The following is a 21,759-nucleotide window of genomic DNA, read 5'->3' as shown; positions in this document are numbered from 1 at the left end:
GCAAAAGAAAAATGAATCAAATTTGAATATGTAATCTTATTTGGTGATGGTGAGGCGAACCAATGTGCGGACGTGCTGACAAGATTTGGGGGAAGCTCCATTTCTAATTTTGTTGTTTTTTTGAACCCACCGCTTGTGGTGGTTGATATACTCCTTGCTGATAAGGAGAATTTCTTTTGTAATAGACTTGTTCCTGCTTAGTTGTTTTTAATGTTATCTTGTCTTACCAAAAAAATCTTATTTGGTGATGAGATGAAACTAAGTTTGCGTTGAAAATTAAATCAAACTTTTTATTATTGACCTGTAGTGGCTCGTTTACAACACTCCAAAACACCAATTATGTCAGTCTTCTTATCAATGCCAGCCTAACACATTATTCTTGAAGAATGTGACATCCCAATTAAAGCTCTCAATAGAAATTCTGGTGGGGGTACAAATGAAAAATGGGACAAAACTTATTATTTAATTAGTTTGGAATACATTTGTACACCTAAAGATAATGTGGCTAATTAAGATGCAAATTTTACAAGTATGCAAACTAGGCATCAGTGGCCATCTAACAAAAGATGGCATCTGTACAGATTTTTTTCATATGATGTGTTCATAGCTCTTTAAAGGCTTGACTAACTTTGAGAAAGTATGTACCATGCAATTACTCTGTTCTATATATACCACACAATTACGAGGATAAGATTTTTTTTTGCCTTTGAAGATTTGATGAAAATGCCATGACAGAAATATGCAACCCATCAATTTTTGACAAGGATACATACAACATTTTGTGGGATCCATATGAGTAACTAGTCTGGTCATAGAATAAATAGATGATCGTAGACAAACCGTTAACATCATATACCTATTTTTAATATAAGAAATGTTGTATTTACCTCAGTTTCACGTCAAATCTTAAATAGCAGGTTGTTACTTATTGTTATTAGTGGAAAAAAAAAAAGTAATTCCAGTGATAAATAGGTTCAAAATAGATTCAAATTAGAATCAATAACAACTTAAGATATAAAATTTGGTGCAAAAGTGTTGTGAAAATGTTACATAAGTAACACTTTTTCTTTTTATATTTCTTGCTCTACTGTAAGTTTCTTGACAATTAAGAAATTGACGGATAAGAAAATTTAGTGAATGTTAGCAATGATGAAGGTTCAGAAACATAAATGAGGACCTTGTGGCCCAAACAAAATCGTAACTTTTAGCCCTTTGTGGTTTGTGGTCGTAGTAATTGTAATGGTCTTTGTGGCCCAACAAAACCTTTCTATCATGATCATACATATCTTTGGTATCATTAACACGTTGCTCAAATCAGAAAGTAGTCAAATTACTTGGGCCCTCGTTACTCACAAACGCCGCGTATTGCAGATAATGCCATAATTTTAGTTCCAATTATCTATATGTGGGCTCTATTAACATTTCTCTGATACACGAAAATTTCAACCAAAGCAAAAAAAAAAATATATATGTGGGCTCTATTAGATATTTCCCTTCAATGAAAAGGAAGTTATCTTATTTTATATATTTATTTATTGTTTTATGATATTTGACGTAAGAATATCTTTTTTAAAAACTATTACTTTAAATTTGTACTAACTGATCTGGTCAAACTATAATTGATATTGGATTAAAATAATATGAATTATTATGAAGTGATAATCTTAGGACATTGTCATAAATGAACTACCAAGTTATTGGGATATTATCTTTCCTCTATTGAAAATTGCCTCTCTCATTTTGCAGTATTTGTGTCAAAATAAGAAATTTAAACTGATATAATAATACTTTAGGTTTTATGGAAAAATATTTATATTGATTTTGATGAGAAATTTATATTCAGAGTTTGTATTTTACAAAATTCAATAAACACAAAATATTTAGAACCTACTACAGACTTTTTTGAGAAAGTACTACAGACTTGATCTTATAATATTACAATTATTCTATAATTTATTAGAAAATTTGTTTATGGTGTATGGTTTCAACTTTCAACTGAATTTTTTCTTTAGATAAATGATAGTTTTTTTTTTAATAATTATTATTATTGATTTGGAAACCAAATTATGCAATGAGTACATCCTTATCCTTAACCACTTGGCTGAAAATGAGAGATGGAGTTTATCCATCCATGCAATTCTAAAAATACAAGATTGCCCAAATTAAATGGATCATGCTAAGGGCAATCGTTAACAATCTATTTTAGGAAAGTTTTGACATCACTTTTATGGAAAATGAAAAAAATGTCAAAATATTAATTTTTTTTTTTAATTTTCCCATAAAAACTTTCTTTAAATGGATTGTGGGCACTCGTTAAGCATTTCCCATTAATGAATAATAGTGGAGATTAAAACACTTTAAAAATACAGGTTATGAGTATCATAAATACAATACAATCAAAAGAACAATGAAGATATTAGAGAAATTTCTTTCACTAAAAATAGTTATTGAAAGCATATATGTCGGTTTCTTTTTCTGTATCTCCTGTTGAACTTTTCAAGTAATATTTATTTCAAAAAAAAAAAAGAAAAAAATTGCATGTAAAAACTACCATGTAGAAATTTCTAAAACATGATTTTAAAGAAAGTGTCACACTCCCAAATAACTTCAAAATATCATCCATTTAAGTAACTAATAATATTAGAAAGATATTATTTAAGACATTGTTTAATCCCTTTATAAGGCATGTACCTGCCTATATGTCCCCAATTGAGTGAACCTGATTTAGTTATATATAAGACAAAAATTTACTGGTGGAGGAGCAAACCAATCCACCAAAGAGCCAAAAAAAAAAAAAAAGCCTCCAAAGGGGTCAATGAGCCTATTCTTTTGTTAATTGTTATTAAAGGTGCATGCTTGATTCAATTGCAACAGACTCCCAGATTTCACTTAGCAAATCAAAACACAAAACAAACTCAGTTTTCCTGTCTTGTCTACCATTACACGCTTATAATCACCATCTTCTATTTAGACCAAACACAACAAACTATAAACCAGACCAAACACAACAAACTATAAACCAAACCAAACTAAAACTGTGTCTCTGTCTCTGTCTCTCTGTGCGTGTGTTCCTGAGCTAGGAAGAAGATGATGATGTTGTTGGACTTGGAAGCAGAAGCGCAAACCAGAGATTGTTTTCATGGGAACTTGTTGCTAATCCTCGATATTGTTCTGGCTTCCATCAATGGCATTCTTGCTACTATTGCATTTTCTCAGGTGTCTTTTCTTTTACACACCCAATTCTCTTTTGTAATCTCTCTTTTCTCTTTGTTTGTTGGCTTTGTTAGGCTCTTGATGTAAAAGTTCTTTCCTTTATTTGTCTCTTGATGAGAAATGTTGTGCATATGTTTGTCCTGGTTTTGAATAGAATTGAATTTAGATGGTTTATATTTGAATTTTGTGCTATGTTTGGTTTTTAAGGAAGAGTATAATAGAATGAACGGTTCTGGAATTTTACAAGGGCCTGCTCTGACAGTTTGAAGCGTTTTTCTCCCCTCTCTATAGAGAGATACCCAATTCCCATTTCTTTGATTACTATCTTGTGGGCAATTAAATGGAGCATTAGACTCTGTGTGTTTTGGTTTTTTAGGAAAGAATTAGTTAGTAGGTTAATGAGAAGAAAAGAGAACCATTTCTTGATTGAGAAACGAGCATCAAACAGCGGGGTAGTGACCTAATGGGAATCTTGGTATATATGGTAGCCGACTTGATTGTAGAAGATTCATGTGAATTAAACCAGAAATTGGACTTCAAAACGTCATGCTTTCCCAAACAATACAGCAAGTAGGCACTTTAAATTTGTCATTTTTTTTTTTTGGCATAGTAAAATAAATTGCGAAGTAAGCTTTCTTTTAGGTGTCTTTAAGTCTTTTTGTTTCTATAATGGCAATCTACCTCGTATCTTAGAGTCTGTCTGTAAGGGGGATTACCCTCTATTAGTTTTTCTCCTTAATTTAAATCGCAGATTATTAAAAAAAAAAAAAAAGGAAAAATAAGTGAGCTAATGGAGGAAGAAATGGCGGAGGGAGGCCCCCCTCTTACAGTTTTCATAATCTTTTATAATTTAAATTGATTTTTTTTTTCTTTTTTAGATATACTTTTTTATGCATGTTCATTTTCAAAACTAATAACTAATTATTTATCATTTGGGATTATAAAATGTCATTATAAATTCATACCATGACAAAAATTAAGGGTGCTATGTTTAAGAGAGGGGGACAGCAATATGAAATTCTTTCACGGGATGGCTAATTGTAATAGAAGAAATAACAGTATTGACAATCTCAGTATTGATGGAGTGTTGACATCAGATCAAGAAGTTATTGAAGATGATATTGCTCGGTTCTATAAGAGTCTTTACTCGGAAGATAAGCTCCATCGCCCTCATCTGGATGTGCTAAATTTTTCTAGGATTTCTAAGGATAAGGCTGGCTGGTTGGAATGACCTTTTGAGGAAACCGAGATTTTTGGGGTGGTCATGGATTTTAATGGAGATAAAGCTCATAGGCCTAACGGTTTCCCCATGGCTTTTTTTCCAGACTTGTTGGGCCATTATCAAAACCAATCTTCTGGACTTTTTTTTTTTTTTTTTTTTTCCTGATAATGCTCAGTTTGATAAAAGTTTGAATGTTTGAATGCCACTTTTATTTCCATAATTCCTAAAAAATCTTATGTAGTGGGGGTAAGAGATTTCCGACCTATTAGTTTGATTCGAGGGTGTACAAAATTATTGCTAAAGTTTTAGCTAACAGGTTGAAAATGGTGCTTGGGGACATTGTTTATGAGTCTCAAAATTCTTTTGTTAAAGAAAGATAGATTTTAGATTCCGTTCTTATTGCCAATGAATGCTTGGATAGTAGGCAAAAATCAGGAGTTCCCATGGTGTTGTGTAAGTTGGATGTAGAGAAGACTTATGATCATGTGAACTGGGATTTCCTCATTTATATGTTAGATTGTTGTGGTTTTCTTGAAAAATGGAGAAGGTGGGTTTCTTTTTGCATCTCTACTGTTAAATTCTCTATTCTTATTAAAGGTTCTCCTTGTGGTTTCTTTGAAAGCTCTAGAGGTATAAGACAAGGTGCTCCGTTATCCCCTTTATTGTTATTGTTATGGATGTTTTTAGTAAAAAGTTGGATAAGGCAGTGAGGGATGATCTCATGTCTGGTGTTAGGGTGGGTCCCACGGGTAACTCTTTCCAGGTGACCCATCTTCTCTTCGTTGATAATACCTTGGTCTTATGTGATGCTGGTCTTGGTCAAATTCTATTTCTTCAGCTAGTGATGTTTTGGTTGAAGTTGTTTATGGGGTGAAAATTAATATGGGAAAGTTTGAATTAGTCCCTATAGGTGTGGTTCCAAATATAGCAAATATGGTGAATGTGCTAGGGTGCAAGCAAGGCTCCTTTCCGATGAAATATTTAGGTCTTCTGTTAGGTGCAAATGTTAGAGATTTTTCTATTTGGAATCCAATTATTGAGTGGAGAGGAGATTAGCGGGATGGAAATGGTTGTATCTTTCAATAGGAGGTAAAGTTACTTTAATTAAGAGTACTTTTTCCAATCTTCCAACTTATGTTCTCTCTTTTTCCTATCTCGGTGGAAGTTGCAAACCGTATTGAAAAACTTTAACTAAACTTTCTTTGGAGTGGTATGGGATGATTAAAAAAAAAAAAAAAAAATTCACCTGGTGAAATGGGCTATGGTTTGTGCTCCTCTTCATTCTGGGGGCTTGGCTATTAGAAGTTTGAGAAATTTTAATAAAGTGTTGTTTGGAAAATTGTTAAGGAGATTTGGGAATGAGCAATAGGCCTTGTGGACGAGAGTGATAGGGATAAAGTATGGTTGTGAAGGGGGAGGTTGGTGTTCTCTTCCCATTACTAGCCCTCGTGGAGTGAGTTTGTGGAAGTCTATTAGCCGTGGCTAGCCTTCTTTCGCTTGTCTCATCCAATTTGTGGTTGGGGCTGGGTTTTAGTTAGATTCTGGCAGGACATTTGGTTTGGGGACACCCTTATGATATTGAGCTATCCAGAATTATTTGTTGTAAGTCGAAGTAAGGAGACTTGTGTGGCTGATTTGAGGAGGTTCTCAAATGGTGTTCTCTTTTGGGATTTAAATTTTGTAAGAGCCATTCAAGATTGGGAACTAGAGTCCTTATCCAATTTTCTGGATAGTATTTATGGAGTTTCTTTGAGGGGAGTTGGGACGATAAGAATTATTGGAATCCTGATAAAGGAAGGGGTTTTGCAGTTCACTCGTATTACCAGATTTGGACAAACAGTATCGATTAGTCCTTCCCATGGAAGACTATTTGGAAGCCCAAGGTCCCTTCTAGAGTTGCTTTTTTTTTTGTTTGGACTATAGTTTTGGGGAATATTTTAACTATTGATAATCTTTGGAAACAGAGGATTTTGATTTTAGGTTGGTGTTGTATATGTAAAAGAAATGGGGAATCAGTAGACCACCTCCTTATCCATTGCCCTCTTGCTTTTGATTTGGCAAATCTATGGTGTTTACCTTGTTTTGGTCTATCGGAATAGTGCTATTTGGATGGTTGTCCCTCATTGTTTGATGTAGTGCATTTGGCAGGAGAGGAATAACTAGCATTTTGAGGAAAAAGTTTTAGATCTTAAACTCTTCTTTTTTAAGACTCTTCTGGACTAGGTTGTAGTGTTAGGCCATCATTTTTTTATTTTTTTATTTTATTTTTCCAGTTCATGATTTTATGGACTTTTGTACTTTATGCTCTTGATTTGTTCTTTGTCCCTCATGTATATTTACTGTATACTCAAGTGATACCCTTTTTCTTTTTTTAATATATTTTCATTACTTATAAAAATAATAATACAAAAATTCATATTTCGCCATTATATGTGTCATGTGATTTACATGCTATAAGTGCAGAACTATTTGAAAATGATGTTATTTTCACAAATAAGCATGTTGACAAACCTTTCACAAACTCTATTCTTGACATTTACTTCTAAAGCCAAAATGCATATATCATGAAATGTGGGACACTGTTAAAAATTTTTGTAAAATGTTTTTGACAATGATTTTGCTTATATTTCATGTGAGGTGACATCAATTTCTTCTTAAATTAATTATGCACACTAGGAAAGTATGCATTAATTTACGTTCATGCTTACATATGTAAGGTTAAATTAGTTTGTGACTTTTATCTCCTTTTCATTAGTCTATAAATTGTTGAAATAGACTAGTAGATAAGTAACTAACTCTAGATTTTTTCAAATCAATATAAAAGCTTGTCACCCTTTGAAAAAATTTTCTGCCTTTGCCATTGAATGGAGGTGTCTTTAGCCCTTCACTAAAAAACCACTCATGGTGTTATCCTTTCCTTCAATTAATCTATTTTGCATAATTAATCACATTTGCTACTAGTGTGCAATTGGGATGGATAGCTAGAATGCATTTTAAGTGTGGAGTCTTTGATCATATGGACGATGGATATAAGTAAAGAGTTTCCCTTTAGAAGCAGAACACTATAGTTAACACCCCTCCCAACATACACACGCACTTTTTTTATTGGTAAGAATTGAAGAAGTATATTAATCCCATCCCACCTCTTTTCCACTTGAACCATGCCTAGGATCAAATCTATAGTTTGTTTTGAAGGGGATGCAGAAGAGGTCCGTCAACCATCTCAACATCGACCTACCTATGAGTTCCCATTAATTCTAATTTTACCAGTTTGGCTTATTTTTGTTAGGACAAGGGGCTTTCTATTGGGTGGGAAAAGTGCTAATGTCTTGGTTCTAATGTTCATTCCCTTGTTAGGTATAGATTAGAGTGGCCAATCAATCCATGTTATTAGTGATAAATTTTGGAAATTTTTCTTTCATATTGTTGTTGTTGATGCTATAGATACCAATTCATCTGCTAATTTAGTCACTAAATGCTTCAAAAGTATTATTTTGTTTTAATTTTATTTGTTTCAAATCTTGTGATGTATTTTGCTCTTTGTTTTTCCAGCTCATCAGAATTCATTTGCGGAGTCAACAAAATGGATGGACACGTCAAAAAGTAAGTGACGTCTTTTGTTACTTCTCAGACTTAATTTGATTAAAAAGGGAGGGGGGGTGGGGGGTGGGGAGAATGAAATGTATAATAAAGTAACATTTTTAGTATCACTACATGATATTTGAACTTTTAAAATCGTAAAGTTGGACTTTTGTTGAGTGCAATTATGAATTTCACTTTCTGGAGTACATAGGAGGAACTCTATGGGCAGGTAGGTGAGGTGACTTGTGGGTGGGGACAGTGGTGTTTGGTTGAAGTGAGGGGACTGCATGTGGTTGGGATGTGTTGAAGGGTATTAGAAGGGGCATGGAGGCACTAATCATCAGATTTGAAATAGGCGATGGTGGTGGAGTTCAATTTTTCCATGACTTGTGGTTTAGGAACGCCCTTTTAAAAGACACGTTCTTAGAAATTTTGTTATTGTAGGGTATAGAGATGCAATGAGTAATAAAATAGGGTGCCAGATACTCTTGGAAAAGAATTTAGCAAGTTAAAGTTTCCCCAAAGGTCTTTTTTTCAATTTGTCAGTGGCCCTGGGTATGTTCCTAATGCTGGATAATCTAAGAAATTGAAAATATATTCTCAGAGTTGTGTTGTTTTTGCAAATGTAGTGGGGGAGATAATGGGCCATCTTTTACTTCATTGCCCCAGGGATTTGTCTCTTGTAGAGGCGGAAAAATATGGAAGATGGCTCTGTTATGTGTTATGTGGTGGCATGAGTGTAATAGCAGAACATTTGAAGGGGTCAAGCATCCTAGCCATGTTGTCAAAAAGTCTAGGCTGGGATGTTTTTATGAATGGATGACTGCCCTTGGTAGTATTCATTTTGTCATTTTTTAAAAATGATTTGTAGACTCCTTAAACATGAGTTTAATTCTCTAGGTGTAGTTTTGTATGCATTTCTCTGTATTCGGACTGCTACCTTTGTCTTAATGAAATTATTTTCACTTCATCAAAAAAGCGGGGTTGGGGAGCTCTTGTCTCTTGTCTTCTCCTTGGTTATGATTCTGTGGGTTATAAAGACTGTGGTAGAGTTTTGGAAAGGTAGCTATGGTAGGTGGTGTTTGTATTCATATTTTTAAGCATTATTTATTGTGCATTTCATGGTGAATCTTGCACAAAAGAAAGCTCAACTTATGACAGCATAGAGCTTTCAATGATTAAGTTGAAGTCTGTATTTCTTAGATTGCTTTACTAAGTCATCTAGTTGCTTCTCCCTCCCTTCTTGCATTTACTGTTTTGTTCTTTGAGTTTTAGGTCCTAATTTACTTTTCTCTTTTAATCTTTCTCATTTTGAGGTTTCTTTTGTAAATTTCCCGTCTACTTGAGTTGTAACCCTTCTTGTACCCTTGAATAAATATGATTTCTTATTAAAGTAAAAAAGTTGGAAGCCCACGGGCTAATAGCAAGGGCTGTGTTTAAGAATTGGGTATAACATTGCTTCTACTCTTCATAATAATTTGTAAAGATCCTTTTTGAGTATTTACTAGTTAATGAGTAATTTGAAGATCTGATTTTCGCTATTCTAGTTGTACATATCTGTAAGCTTAGTGCATGATTCTTATATCTCTCTCTCTTTCTTTTGCATGATTTCATATAGAACAAAAAGGTTAGTCTCTTCTGGATTAAATTGTTGGACTTTTGTTGTTTATTTTTACAAATGAATATATTATAGCACATGGAACTCTAGGTATTTAAGAGACAATTTTATAGATTTTCTTTTTTCAATGTCCACTTTTTATCTGGTGACATTTTAGGTTCTATGCCTATTTAGTTTTAAACTAGAATTATATGCTTGCGACTGAGGTGATTTTTTTTGTTCTTGTTTTTTTGGTCTCATTTTTTGGCAATTTATTATTATTATTATTATTTTGATTATAGTTTTTGTTGTTGTTGTAGTAGTATAATTATCATTAGTATTGTTATAGTGATTTTAGTCGTATATCATTTCACTATTTAGAAATACTCTTTTACAGGAATGAATGTTCATTTGCAGGTACTCCATCTCATGATCGGCTCTTCCAACTTGGGTAAGGATGAGGTCATGGCATATATCATGATAATTTTGCTTATGTCACATATGATTGGAATAAAAAAAAAGGTTCTGAACCCTAATTTGGATTGAATTGGGTCATTTTAAAGATATTTTGGAATTTTAGAAATGTTTCAAAACATAGCCTTGCATAGGTTAATTAGATGTTAAGTCTCAGTTTCGAACTGAGCGTCAATCATTTTAGATGTATGATTGAGTTGATGTAATTAAGTAGCAAGCTTAAGTTTTCCACTCAAATATGGAATTAATGTACTAAATGCATTGAGCATGTTAAATCCTCTTCTTGTGGATGCTGCTATATGATAGAATTGGACAATTGTCCTAGTTCTGTTGACATACCCATGACAAAGACTTGGGGATTGATACATGTGTGTGTGTGTGTGACATGAAAGAAAAGTACGACAAAGAAGAGAAGAAAAAGTTATACACACACATATGTACTTTTCTTCAATTCATATTATTATTATTATTATTATTTTTTTTTTATTGATAAGTTACACACACAATAAGTCAGGCCCTTGCATTGATAAGTCACACACACAAGAGGTTAGGCATTGGTGCAATGGCAAGTGCCTTCCGTTGAAACTGTCATGTCACAGATTCAAGTCTGAGAATTAGCCTCTCCAAAAAATATGGGGCTAAGACTACCTACCAATCACCTCTCCTAGACCCCACAAAAAAAGTAGGAGTTTTATGCAGTAGGTACGACCTTTTAAATTAAACACAATGAATGGGTCTTGCATTGACAACCTTACCAAAAGAGAAGTGTTAGTTTAGCTATAGCTCATTGGCAACAATATGTAGTGTGTTGAAAACATATCCCATGAAGATAACCTTCATGACCAGCCATAGCTTCCCTTTGAAATCTTCTTTCTACTGATTCTTAGACACACTTAACCAGTTTATAGAAATGTAAACCTTGTAAAAATGGCAGAATACTTTTGAATAAGAGCCCATAAAAGATTATCTGACATGTCATGCTTGTATTTTTTATTTTTTTTTGTCCTAAATATTGTAGGCATAGTTTAGTCATGGGATCTGTTTTATCTTTTGGCAGGTTATTTTGTATACTTTATATCTGCACTTGTTGCTACCAGCGAAGGGTGGATTTGCTGGTCTAATGTGTGCGGGTTTTTGCTCTTGGGTATGTGTCCCTTAGTCATTTGAAATTATTATGTGGGCATAAATATCTTCTTTTGAAGTCCTTTAATTAAGGGTTTACTGGTGGTTCTGAATGATGAAAATATTGCTGCAGCTTTTCCCAAAATTCTATTTCTTGCAACATTTCTCCTCGTCCTATCCTTCTGGTAAGTTTTATTGTATTTTAAATTACAATTTTATTTTTGGATAATGGAAGCTATATTTTTTTGTAATATTAATTTTGACATTACTTGATATTTTTTGCATTTTCTGTTGGATTAAAAACTGTATATGTTAGTTATGTGAGCAGAATTTCATGAAGTTTATTATCGTATGATGTCAGTACAATTAGGACATCATAGAAATTCTGTCATTCAATATTGTGAATTAGCAATAATCTCTGTCTTTATCAATATTGTGTTTCTGATTTTTTTTCCTTAATTATGTGCTTCCATCAACATATATCATTGCTTGTACATTTGGCAACAGACTGGCATAATGCTTATGCTCTGCATTCAAGCATCTTGCCCATTGTACTTCTTGAATCCTATATCTTTCATCATGGTAAAATCATATATCAGAATTTCCAGACAAATGAACATTCAAGGATGAATCACACATTTATTGTTAATATTGCAAATTCCCTGTATTAAGGATTTAGTAATTATATAATTGATGGACTGGTAATCATATAAGAAACTAATTGGTATCGTTCATGGTTCTAACTATATACTTATACTTTTCATAATTAATACTGGAACTGAAGTAAAATTAAGTTTTGCAGACAAGAGGACTTGATATGTTATGAGTTTACCATTCTAAAGGATTAACAAACTTTACCTTTTCATTAGTAAATAGTGTTTGAATGATATCAGGTTCTATCATTTTAGATTTCTCTTGTTTGTACATGTTGTAAATTTTGATCTTATTGTATATTAGCATTAGAAGCTTATCATGAGTGTTATACTGCTTTTGGATATTTTTTTATTGATAAATCACCAATTGTTCCAAAAGCTTTAATCGTTAGGAAATGGTAATTTAATTTTTTAACCATAATTTCAACAATCCCCTTCACATGTGGGTCCAAACTCCCCCTTAATAAATGAGCTCCAAGACGTGGAACTTTTAAATAGGAGGTAAAACAAAGACAAGGTTCAAACTCAGGACCACCCGCTCTGCTAACTTGATAAATCACCGTCCCAAAAGCTTAAGCTATTAGAAAATGTAAATTTAATCATTTAACCATAATTTTAATGTCTATATTGTATGATGTTGCCTTCAACATTTCAAATTCATCATTGGCAGTATTTAGCATAGAAAGAAAATTGGTTTTTGAAGTCTATATTTGATCTCATGTTCATATTGCATCAATAAAATAGAAAATTAAATATGTAGTGGTGCATATTTATGAATCATATTGATACAATCTGCAAAGTCTATATGAACTTTATCCCTCTTGGGCTAGTAGGTTCAAATTTTTATACTTGACACAATGCAATGAAATTATGTTTCTATGCATAATGATTTTATAGGGTTGACCTCTGCCATCAGGCAAATGATGAAGAGGATGATGATGATGAGACTAGCATTCAGCAGACCTTGTTGGAAAAGTTGAGTAAACCTAGATCATCAAACACAGATAGTCATTGGAGATGTTGCTCATTTCATGGCATTCATATTGGAACCAGGCAAAAATTTGTGATCACGGTAATGGAATAGAAATTTTCGGTTGTTTTTCTCTCCTTTTCTTGGGTTATATTAGTCGCTTGCTGTGGAATATTTTTGTCACCTTTTTTGCGTTCACCTAATTTTGGGGCTTCTTCTCCCCCTAGGTTGTTGTGCTTGTTTTTGTCTTAATGATGACATTTGCTGTCATAATCTGGATTGGTGCGGGAAAGAATCCTATTGACTCCTCTGTGGTTGCTCGGGTATGTATATTTTTCTGTTTATCATGTGTGAAATTGCCTTAACATGCAATTACTAAGTCCATTGAATCTATATATATTTTTACCTAAATTTGAACAATTTAAACCATGAAGCTTGCTTATGACATATAATCAAGCAATAAGGGTTTAATGAATTTAAGTAAATATGGTTCAGTTGAAGCCATATCCTTTTTCTTAGTTGGAGAGAGACTTATACCAATAAAGCTTGCCAGATTTTGTTACACATTACACATAATGTTGGGATTTGAAGATTTAGTTATGTTAATATCAGCTTTGCAGATAAGTTATTTGGCATCATTTAATTGAAGTTCGACTTCATTGGGTTACCGACTAATGTTAATGGGTCAGGCACTGCTTGTCTTATAGTCATTGTTAGAATTATGGTTAACTAATTAATGAATTATGGTTAAGTGATTAAATTCACCATTTCCTAACAGTCTAAACTTTTGGGATATTCAGTAATTTATCATGATGTAAGAGCAGTAGGTCTTGAGTTTGATCCTTGTTTCCTTCTACCTCCCATTTAAAATGTTCCCATGTGTTGGGCCCCAGTTATTAAGTTGAAGTTTAGGCCCACACGTGAGGGGATTGTTAGAATTATGGTTAAGTGATTAAATTCACCATTTTCTAACAGCTTACATTTTTTGGACAATTGGTAATTCATCAATCATGAAATTAAATATTTATCTTGTACTTTATTAATAAAGGAACCTAAATCTGGTGTCAAAGTACTGCTATACAGCTATAAGCTATACAATTTAGTAGCTTTTGATATTCTGTGATCAGTGATAACAACATATAAAATGTTTAGCATGATTAGGGTAGCACAGTTCTCATGCACAATCTTCTAAGAAAAATTCATCACAGTTTTCTTGTTTCAGTGAATTATATATAAAAAGAAAAACTAAAAGCTTCTCTCCTTTATTACCAGCGTTTTTATGTGGACAGCTTTTTGTCATTTGATTATTTCTTAACATCAGCATATGAGAGAAACTAATTTTTATGAAGGTGATTCTTTGTCTTCTCACGGTGTGGCATCATTTCTTTTTGGAAGTTAATAGAATTTTTTTGTACATACAAACCCTCAGGCTTTGCTGTGCTATTTTGGTATATGTTTTCATCAGTCTATGTTTCAGTTATGAATCAACAAGTGCATATAGATATTGGTGATTCAGTGATACCTCTTATGATTCATTTAGTTAATAACCCTTACTCGAGCTAAGTGTCTAGTACATTCTTGATTTTTGTGTTTGACTATATATTCTTCCCTGTTCTTGCTTGTGCTAAAACATATTGAGCAGTGCATAATTTTTGTTAAAAGTATGTGGTTAAATGATTAAATTTACCATATCTCAATAGTTTAGGCTTTTGGGACAATTGGTAATTTAATAGTTTTATTTGCATAATGGGTGATTCTTAACATTGATGCTGGCTGGCACAAGGAGACGTTTTTGTTTTTTTTTTTGAGTTGTTATTTCAATAAAATCTTTATTAAATCTTTGGATTTCGTCTTTTATGTATTCTTTTGGTATGACTAGTTATTATTGGACAATAACTGCAATTGTTGTGCAGGTATTTGAGGATTTTCTTGCTGTAACTTCCCTATCTCTGGGAGGAGCATTAGGTTGTTATGGTGAGTAAATTTCACCTGAGTCTTGTGTTTTTAGTACATTGTGCATTTGTTTTGATAGGAAGTTCATACTTTTATATCCTTAAATTCCTTGCAAGCATCCGCTTTTTTTATAAGCACATTTCTTTATGTGGGCTTGTTGATTCAATGACTTGCTGTTTCAGAGCATTCTGGCAGACTGGTTAAATTTTTTAATCTAGGCATTAATATATCCTGTAATGGTCATGACTTTTGCAATGTCTAAATGTCAGTTTCAACTTGTAATTTTTATTTTATTTTTCTCTCTTTTAAGCAACACAACAGCAATCTTGGTAATCACAATGCTCAAATCATGCACCTTATAGTGCCCAAAAATTTTTATATGTTAATCTATCTTTGTGTTGATTCTGGTTTAGTTCTTGTTTATTAATCCTACTTTCTATTATGGCAAAATATGTCATGGTTTTCGGGATGCAAAAATAGCTATTTCAGGTGAAAGTTTATTGGACTGCATGGGAAGCTATGGTGGCTTATATGATTCACTTGAAAATTTTGACAGGTCAAATAGTTCTGTTCATTATAAGATATCTGGGGTGACAGAATGTTGATATCGTATTTATCTGCATTTTAAATTGGATGGTCTCTACATAAGTACCCTTGAAATTTTGAATGCCAATTTCAGCGCTCCTAGTACTTTATTATATTTTTCTTTTGTTTCTCCAATTTGTAGAATTTGGATTTGTAAATGGTGATATTTTGTTCCTGTTGATAATAAGAACATGAGTGCTGTCAGTGATTTAACTTCATTCTTTTTTCTTGATTCGTTATAATATTTCAGGTCTTATGCTATTCCTTAAATTGAAGAAAGTACGGTCTGAGAAAGGTTCGTCAGAGGTGTGGAAGGTATTCTACTTTAAACTATTTATTATTATTTTCAGCCAAATTATTATTATTATTATTAATATTATGTTTTTCAATTAGTTTAATAGAATTTCTTGTCAAAAACTTAATATTGTGCTTACTTTATTGGACTTTGCAATACTCATTTGCCTGAAAATAAATTTTAGCCTTGCATAAAATGGCAGACCTATTGAATAAATTAGTGGATGTCCCGCGCGATGCGTGTGTTTGTTATTAGTTATTTTATAATACTCATATGTGTTATACTATTTGGAAAATTAATTTTGATTATGTATTATACGTCACTAAAATAATGAATGAAAAAAATTGTAACACAATATATCCACAAGTAACCATAATTAATTACTCTAAAAATGCCACTATATGCCCTTTTTTGTTTGATCAGGTATACATGTATATTTAGTTCTTACATTTGACCGTTTCCAATGCAAAATTTTTTATTATTTCCTTTTCTCTTTTTTAGAAGTTTTTTTTTTTAAAGAAAACAAGTGAACTTTTGAAGGCTAAACATCTAAGATTTAAGGTTTATAATTTCTAATTCACAAAACTAAATATACATGCCAAGAGATTAAAAATAAATCAATAATTGAACAGGGAAATATAAACTTATACTATCATATCTTATGTTTAATTTTACTTAAATCTAAGTACCTTAATCACTTAAAAAGATTAAACACTTTCCAAAAATATAAATAAAGACAAAAAACACATACCTTTTAGAAACCCCATATGTTTGTATCAAGCTTTGATAGTGTAGTTAAGAAGTTTAGATCATATGCGCTTGAAATCAAAGCCAATTTCATACTCTTTTTGACACTAATTTCTCACTCTTTGTCTCTCTCTCTCTAGTCTTATTTTTCTTTTGGCCTTTTGATATTTTGTGAAACTGGAATATATAAAAGAACATGAAAACTAACATTAAATGAAGAAAGCCTTTCAATTTTTAAATTAATGAAATTAAAAGGGGAAGTGTTCAAGAAGTTGGAAAAGGGAGTAAAACCAAATCTTTTAATTTTCTACATTTATGGCTTAAACTAATCATTGATAAGAAGATGGGAGGTGAAAGGCTAAACAAAAAAGTACTCATACAAAGCGCCACATGGCAGAACCTTATGCACTTCCGCGTGAGGTCTTTGCTTTTATATATATATATATATATATATTGATTTGAAGTCTTGGAAAATTTGATACGACATGCAGGTTGCTGGTTTAGCAATTGTCTCTGTTGTATGCTTTACATCAAGTGCGTCAGTTGCTCTTCTGACAGATATTCCTGTAAGACTGTTGGGCCATAGACCTTCTACAATTCCCTTGATTGCATTCCTGATTTTAGCATGCATACTACCTTTCTGACATCACTCTAAACTTATTGCAGCTTTTTTACCACTGGCATCTGAAGAAAATAAATAGAGTAAAAGAAGTTGTTCTTCTGATTCTATACTACTTTATAGGTACTTTCATCTACCTTTTGTGGATCAAGCTGGCTAATAAATATTTGAACATTATAAAAAATTGAATATTATGGTTTTGTGAAAGTTTGGTTCACATTAGTATCCATAATACACATTACCTTAGCCTGTGCTTTGTAAGTTTTTTGACATTAATATCGTTGCCAAACTGAATTGGAGCTTATGAACCTGTATATCAACGTTATCAGCTAAGTTTCTTTTCTATTTGTTCATATGTCATTTCATTTGTACATTCATTGTTTCCCTTGGATCATTTTGGAACCGAGAGAATAGTTGAAGTTAGAGATAGTGTCATGATTACTCATTTCTTTTATTATGTCACTGGATTAGTAAAATATTTTTGCACTTAACCGTCATTATTTGGTTATGTTTTACTTAGAATCTTCCTTTTGTTATAGTTCAAAAAAGCTGTATTACATACATAAATACATATATAGACACACACACATACTGTTTCCCTTGAACATTTTGGAACTGTGAGAATAGTGGAGTTAGAGATAGTGCCATGATTATTTGTTTCATTTATATGTTACTGAAATTGTAAAAATATTCTCACTCTTAATCCTCATTATTTGGTTTTTTTTTTTCTTAAAATTTTTACTTGTTATAGCTCAAAAAAGCTATTTTACAGACAAACATCCAATTTATATGCATATATGTATCTGTAAATGTACATTATTTGTGGTGGAGAGTATCAACTCTGTTGAGAAAAAAAAATTGATAATTACACGGATTGTGTAGGAAGTTCCCCTGAAGTTTGTGGAAAGATGGTTATCATGCCTATCTTGCTTATAATGTCATTTGTTAAGCCTTTCAGAAAATGTGAGTGAGAATTTTATCCAGTTGAAGCTTGATATTTCAAAATGAAGGTGATATAAAATCAGTTTATATCAATCATCATTACCCATAGCCAGCTCATTAATTGTAAGTAGAAACTCCAGCTTATCAAGGTCATAATCGATACTGTCACTATCATCAATTCCACCACTATCACTATTTAAAAACCTTTAAGATTGTCACTAGGGAATTTGTTCAGAAATGCTGCAACCAAAGGAGCACCAGAGTTTTTTCAATAGTTGCTTGGCCAAATGGTTTCCTACAGACAATATCACTAAGCAGAGCAAAAGTTTTTCCATGAGATGGAAATGAAACCTATTGTTTGTGAATTAGTGATTGTCGGATAGTGAGCTGATCAAACACATTTCATTGATGCACATATAGTGTACTCATATGAAGTGAGGATATGCTTCTATGAGCTTGTAAAACAACTTGGTGGAACTTTGGTTTTCAACATATCTAATGAAGAAGGCTATTGAAATTCTTTTCAATTTAGTTTAAGCTTTATCCCAATAGGAACTTTTAAGGGAACTTTCATTTCTTACTGTGCATATATGGTGCATGTGTGTGTGTATCTTCTGTGGATAGTACAATAGTTTTTATTTTTTGATAAATACAATAGTTTTTATTTATTGCTGTTGGGACACAATTCTGTGTTTATTGCTTGCATTTCTAAATTTGCCATTCTCAATAAAGAGTTAGCATTTATGTCATTTTAATTAAGTTATGAGGTTATCCTTGTTAGGTTGTTCGGTGCCTTCAGCTGTTGTATTATGGAATATGAGAGAACTGCCACCACCAATCAAAATTCATAAACAAGAACAATCAAGAGCAATCGCTTTTATCAGCCATGGAGCAGTGGCCACTCATCCTCCTCAGCATTGGACCAATGCAACGAGTTCAAAAAATCAGGTTTATCCATTACCCACTGTTTCTTTTGGAATATAATTATTTATTTGAGTTAAGGTGAGGCGAGTCCAAAGGACTCTTCTTTAGCAGGGTTCCCTATGTTATAAATAAATAAATATATATATATGTATAAATATTTATTTATTTATTTGAGTTGTTCCAAAACATGACTTTAGGCTGTGTTTTTGTGATTGAGAATGTATTGAATTCTGGGGCATTTTTTCTCCTTTTTTTTCCTGTTTTATTTTTCTGTAGGTAAATATCTGAGCAAGTCTTATTTCCCTTCCACAATGTATTTTAACAGTATCCTCTGTATATTGCTTGACTGATCAATAATAATAATAATAATAATATATAACTTTTCATTTTTGATATGAAATTTAAGTTTATAGAGTTAAATTTGTACTTAGTTCTTTTTTTTATTGGTAAAATATACACACCCAATGCTATTGAATTCATGACCTACCCTCCATCTTGCTCCTAAAAATTTCAAGGGGGAGATGGCATTTCAGCTTGAGTTCATTGGAAATATTCATACTTAATCTTGCCACCTCAGGTTGATTATCGAAGTCTAGTGTCTTATTCACAATAAATTTTGAGCTCATGGGCATGTGTTGTTCCCTCATCCAATACTCAACAGACAACTATGGTGATAAATCCCTAGGCTGGACACCCAAGGATTTTCCAGTAGGATTCAAATTCGATTTGAAGCTTTCCTGCTTTCTTATTCATAGGGACTTTGCTTCTATTCAACTCTCTATGGTGATTGCTACACATGTCATTTTAGCCCTGTGAATCTTTAAAACTGAAGCAAATATACGATGAAGCTTTTGAATAAATTGAAATTTAAAATCCAGAGATGCTTTTTTCTATCCAGAATTAGTTTTTATTTTATTTATTTTAAATATGTTTTCATGTTTATGGTAAAATGAACCTTCACCACTACTAACCTCTCCTTTAGATGCCAATAGGAGGCAAAAAAAAATGACTTTTTCATACCTAGTACATATTCTTGTGTGACATTATTGCCCCACTACTCTGAAGAAATTCTTTGGTTATTGTGCAATTAACTGAACACAACACATTATCTTATACTGTCTGAAATCCTTTTATCCCATTAGTCACATATCTAGATTGATAGAAGTTTCCTCCAACCCCCCCTACTTGGCAACTCAAATGAGTATCCATGTGTACTTACAATCACATAACCTGTTTGATAGTCATGGGACTTGTTTAGAAAACTTAATGAGTTATGTGATTAAAATACATGTGGATAGTCTACTGAATCTTCTTTTTTTATTATAAGTAAATGGATAGTCTACTGAATCTTCATGTAATGGGTTCAAGAAAACTTTATTCTTTGAGAGTTGCTTAGCAAAAAAAGAAGTCACATAGATTAGATTTGAAAGGATGGCATGCTGCTTCACTGTTCAAATTTCGAATTGCAGTTTCCTTTTGTTGACCCAGTAGTAGAGATAGAGACTGAGTAGCAATATTTTGTTCCATGCATATGTTACTTAGAGCTATGATATCCTGGTCGAAGTAGGAACAGAGCTATATCCTCAACTTCTCAGTATGTTTTGTTTATTATCACCATAATGTGTATTACATGATGATAAAAGTGGAGAAGACATTATCAAAGTCGTTTTGCTTTACATTGCAGGCATCAAGAGCAAGTCCCATATAAGGAAACCTAATGGAGTTGGAAAACATTGTGCCATGCTTTTGCCAGGCCTAGAAAAGAAATGTTGGACACACAAACCTAGTGTTCAAAATGAGTTGGAACTTCGACGGTGCGTTCCAAATATCTAAAGAAGCTGGTGGCTCAATGTTCTTTACAAGCAGTGAAACACAATCCTATGTTTTTTCCAGCTTCAGTTCATGTACATAGTTGCTAGTGCAGGTTGATGTAGGGGAAAAAGAAGTCCACTTTTCCCAATGGAAGCTCTAGATTTTACCCATCATGTTGTAGATCATCCTCTGATAATGGTTGGATACATCCACTTTATGTATGGATACAACACAAAGTAAATGTTTTGTATAACATGATAGTGAAGGAAATAGAAGGTAAATTGGTATTGTATAGAAGCCGGAAACAAATAAGACTTGCAAACTTCTTGTGATGTATCCTTCTCTATCAGTTTATTGACATTGCAAGAAATCTCTCTCTCTCTCATACATCAAGGGTGGGAATACTTTGTCCAAGCTAATTGTTGAACTCTATTTGACCCAAAATTTTCATACAAATTTAAGTTTCTGTTGGTTACAGATTGAAGATTCTAAGTAATCATATGCTGATAATTTTTTTATTTTATTTTTTTTAAGTCTTGGTTTATATGTTAAAAAATTAGTTTGAATTTAATAATTTTTTTCTAGATCAGATAATTTAGTCATAAATTATATCAAGCTTGGATAGAGGATTTTCATCATTCTATTGGTTCCATGGTGGGCTCAAACATGAATACTTCTGTAATTACTTATTTTCTTCAATCAAGATACCTTTTCCTCAAAAAAAAATTATATAAATTTGGTCTAGATTTAACCAACCATTAATATGTATTTTACTTTTGTAGCATTAGCATAGTGGGGCTCTTGATATGGTGACTTATATCAAGAGCCAAAGTTGTCCAATTTAATTGACCTTTGGATCCCCTAAACGCTTGAACATGGCTCTTTCTTTTTTCTTTTCTTCTTTTGAGAAAAAAAAAAAAAAAAAAAACGGAGATCTTTCTAAACGCTTGAAAGAAAGCTCTTAGTCAATATGTAGTGGGTTCACTCTTCAGTTGCTTTTGAGTGGTGGTGCAATATTATCGCATAAGAAAGTCTATAGACAAAAACCT

General features: G+C 32.5%; 1 protein-coding gene across 2 annotated transcripts; it reads left to right on the top strand.

Annotated features, from left to right (window-relative positions):
- Positions 1-2,739: 2,739 nt before the first annotated feature.
- LOC126696731 (tobamovirus multiplication protein 1) lies at positions 2,740-21,187 on the top strand. 2 transcript variants are annotated; one of them, XM_050393426.1, is made up of 13 exons: positions 2,740-3,216; positions 7,988-8,038; positions 10,012-10,065; positions 11,146-11,232; positions 11,344-11,395; positions 12,761-12,935; positions 13,061-13,156; positions 14,747-14,807; positions 15,622-15,686; positions 16,905-16,979; positions 17,080-17,155; positions 18,756-18,922; positions 20,583-21,187. In XM_050393426.1, the coding sequence occupies exons 2-13, from the start codon at positions 8,023-8,025 to the stop codon at positions 20,604-20,606; spliced, it is 948 nt and encodes a 315-aa protein (XP_050249383.1). In that variant the 5' UTR covers positions 2,740-3,216; positions 7,988-8,022; the 3' UTR covers positions 20,607-21,187. The 2 variants fall into 2 exon arrangements, with proteins under 2 accessions (XP_050249383.1, XP_050249382.1); XM_050393425.1 differs by having other exon boundaries at positions 2,741-3,216; positions 10,032-10,065.
- The last annotated feature ends 572 nt before the right edge of the window (positions 21,188-21,759 follow it).

The sequence above is a fragment of the Quercus robur genome, chromosome 8, assembly GCF_932294415.1.
Source record: "Quercus robur chromosome 8, dhQueRobu3.1, whole genome shotgun sequence".
Taxonomy (NCBI): Eukaryota; Viridiplantae; Streptophyta; class Magnoliopsida; order Fagales; family Fagaceae; genus Quercus; species Quercus robur.
The sequence above is the reverse complement of the archived record's forward strand: the minus strand, read 5'-3'. Positions and strand labels throughout refer to the sequence as shown.

Coding starts and splice junctions, on each gene's coding strand:
- LOC126696731 (XM_050393425.1), top strand. CDS start 3,088: ATGATGATGTTGTTGGACTTGGAAGCAGAAGCGCAAACCAGAGATTGT. Junction 11,396..12,760: donor CTCCTCGTCCTATCCTTCTG/GTAAGTTTTATT, acceptor ATGATTTTATAG/GGTTGACCTCTGCCATCAGG. Junction 13,157..14,746: donor ACTCCTCTGTGGTTGCTCGG/GTATGTATATTT, acceptor ATTGTTGTGCAG/GTATTTGAGGATTTTCTTGC.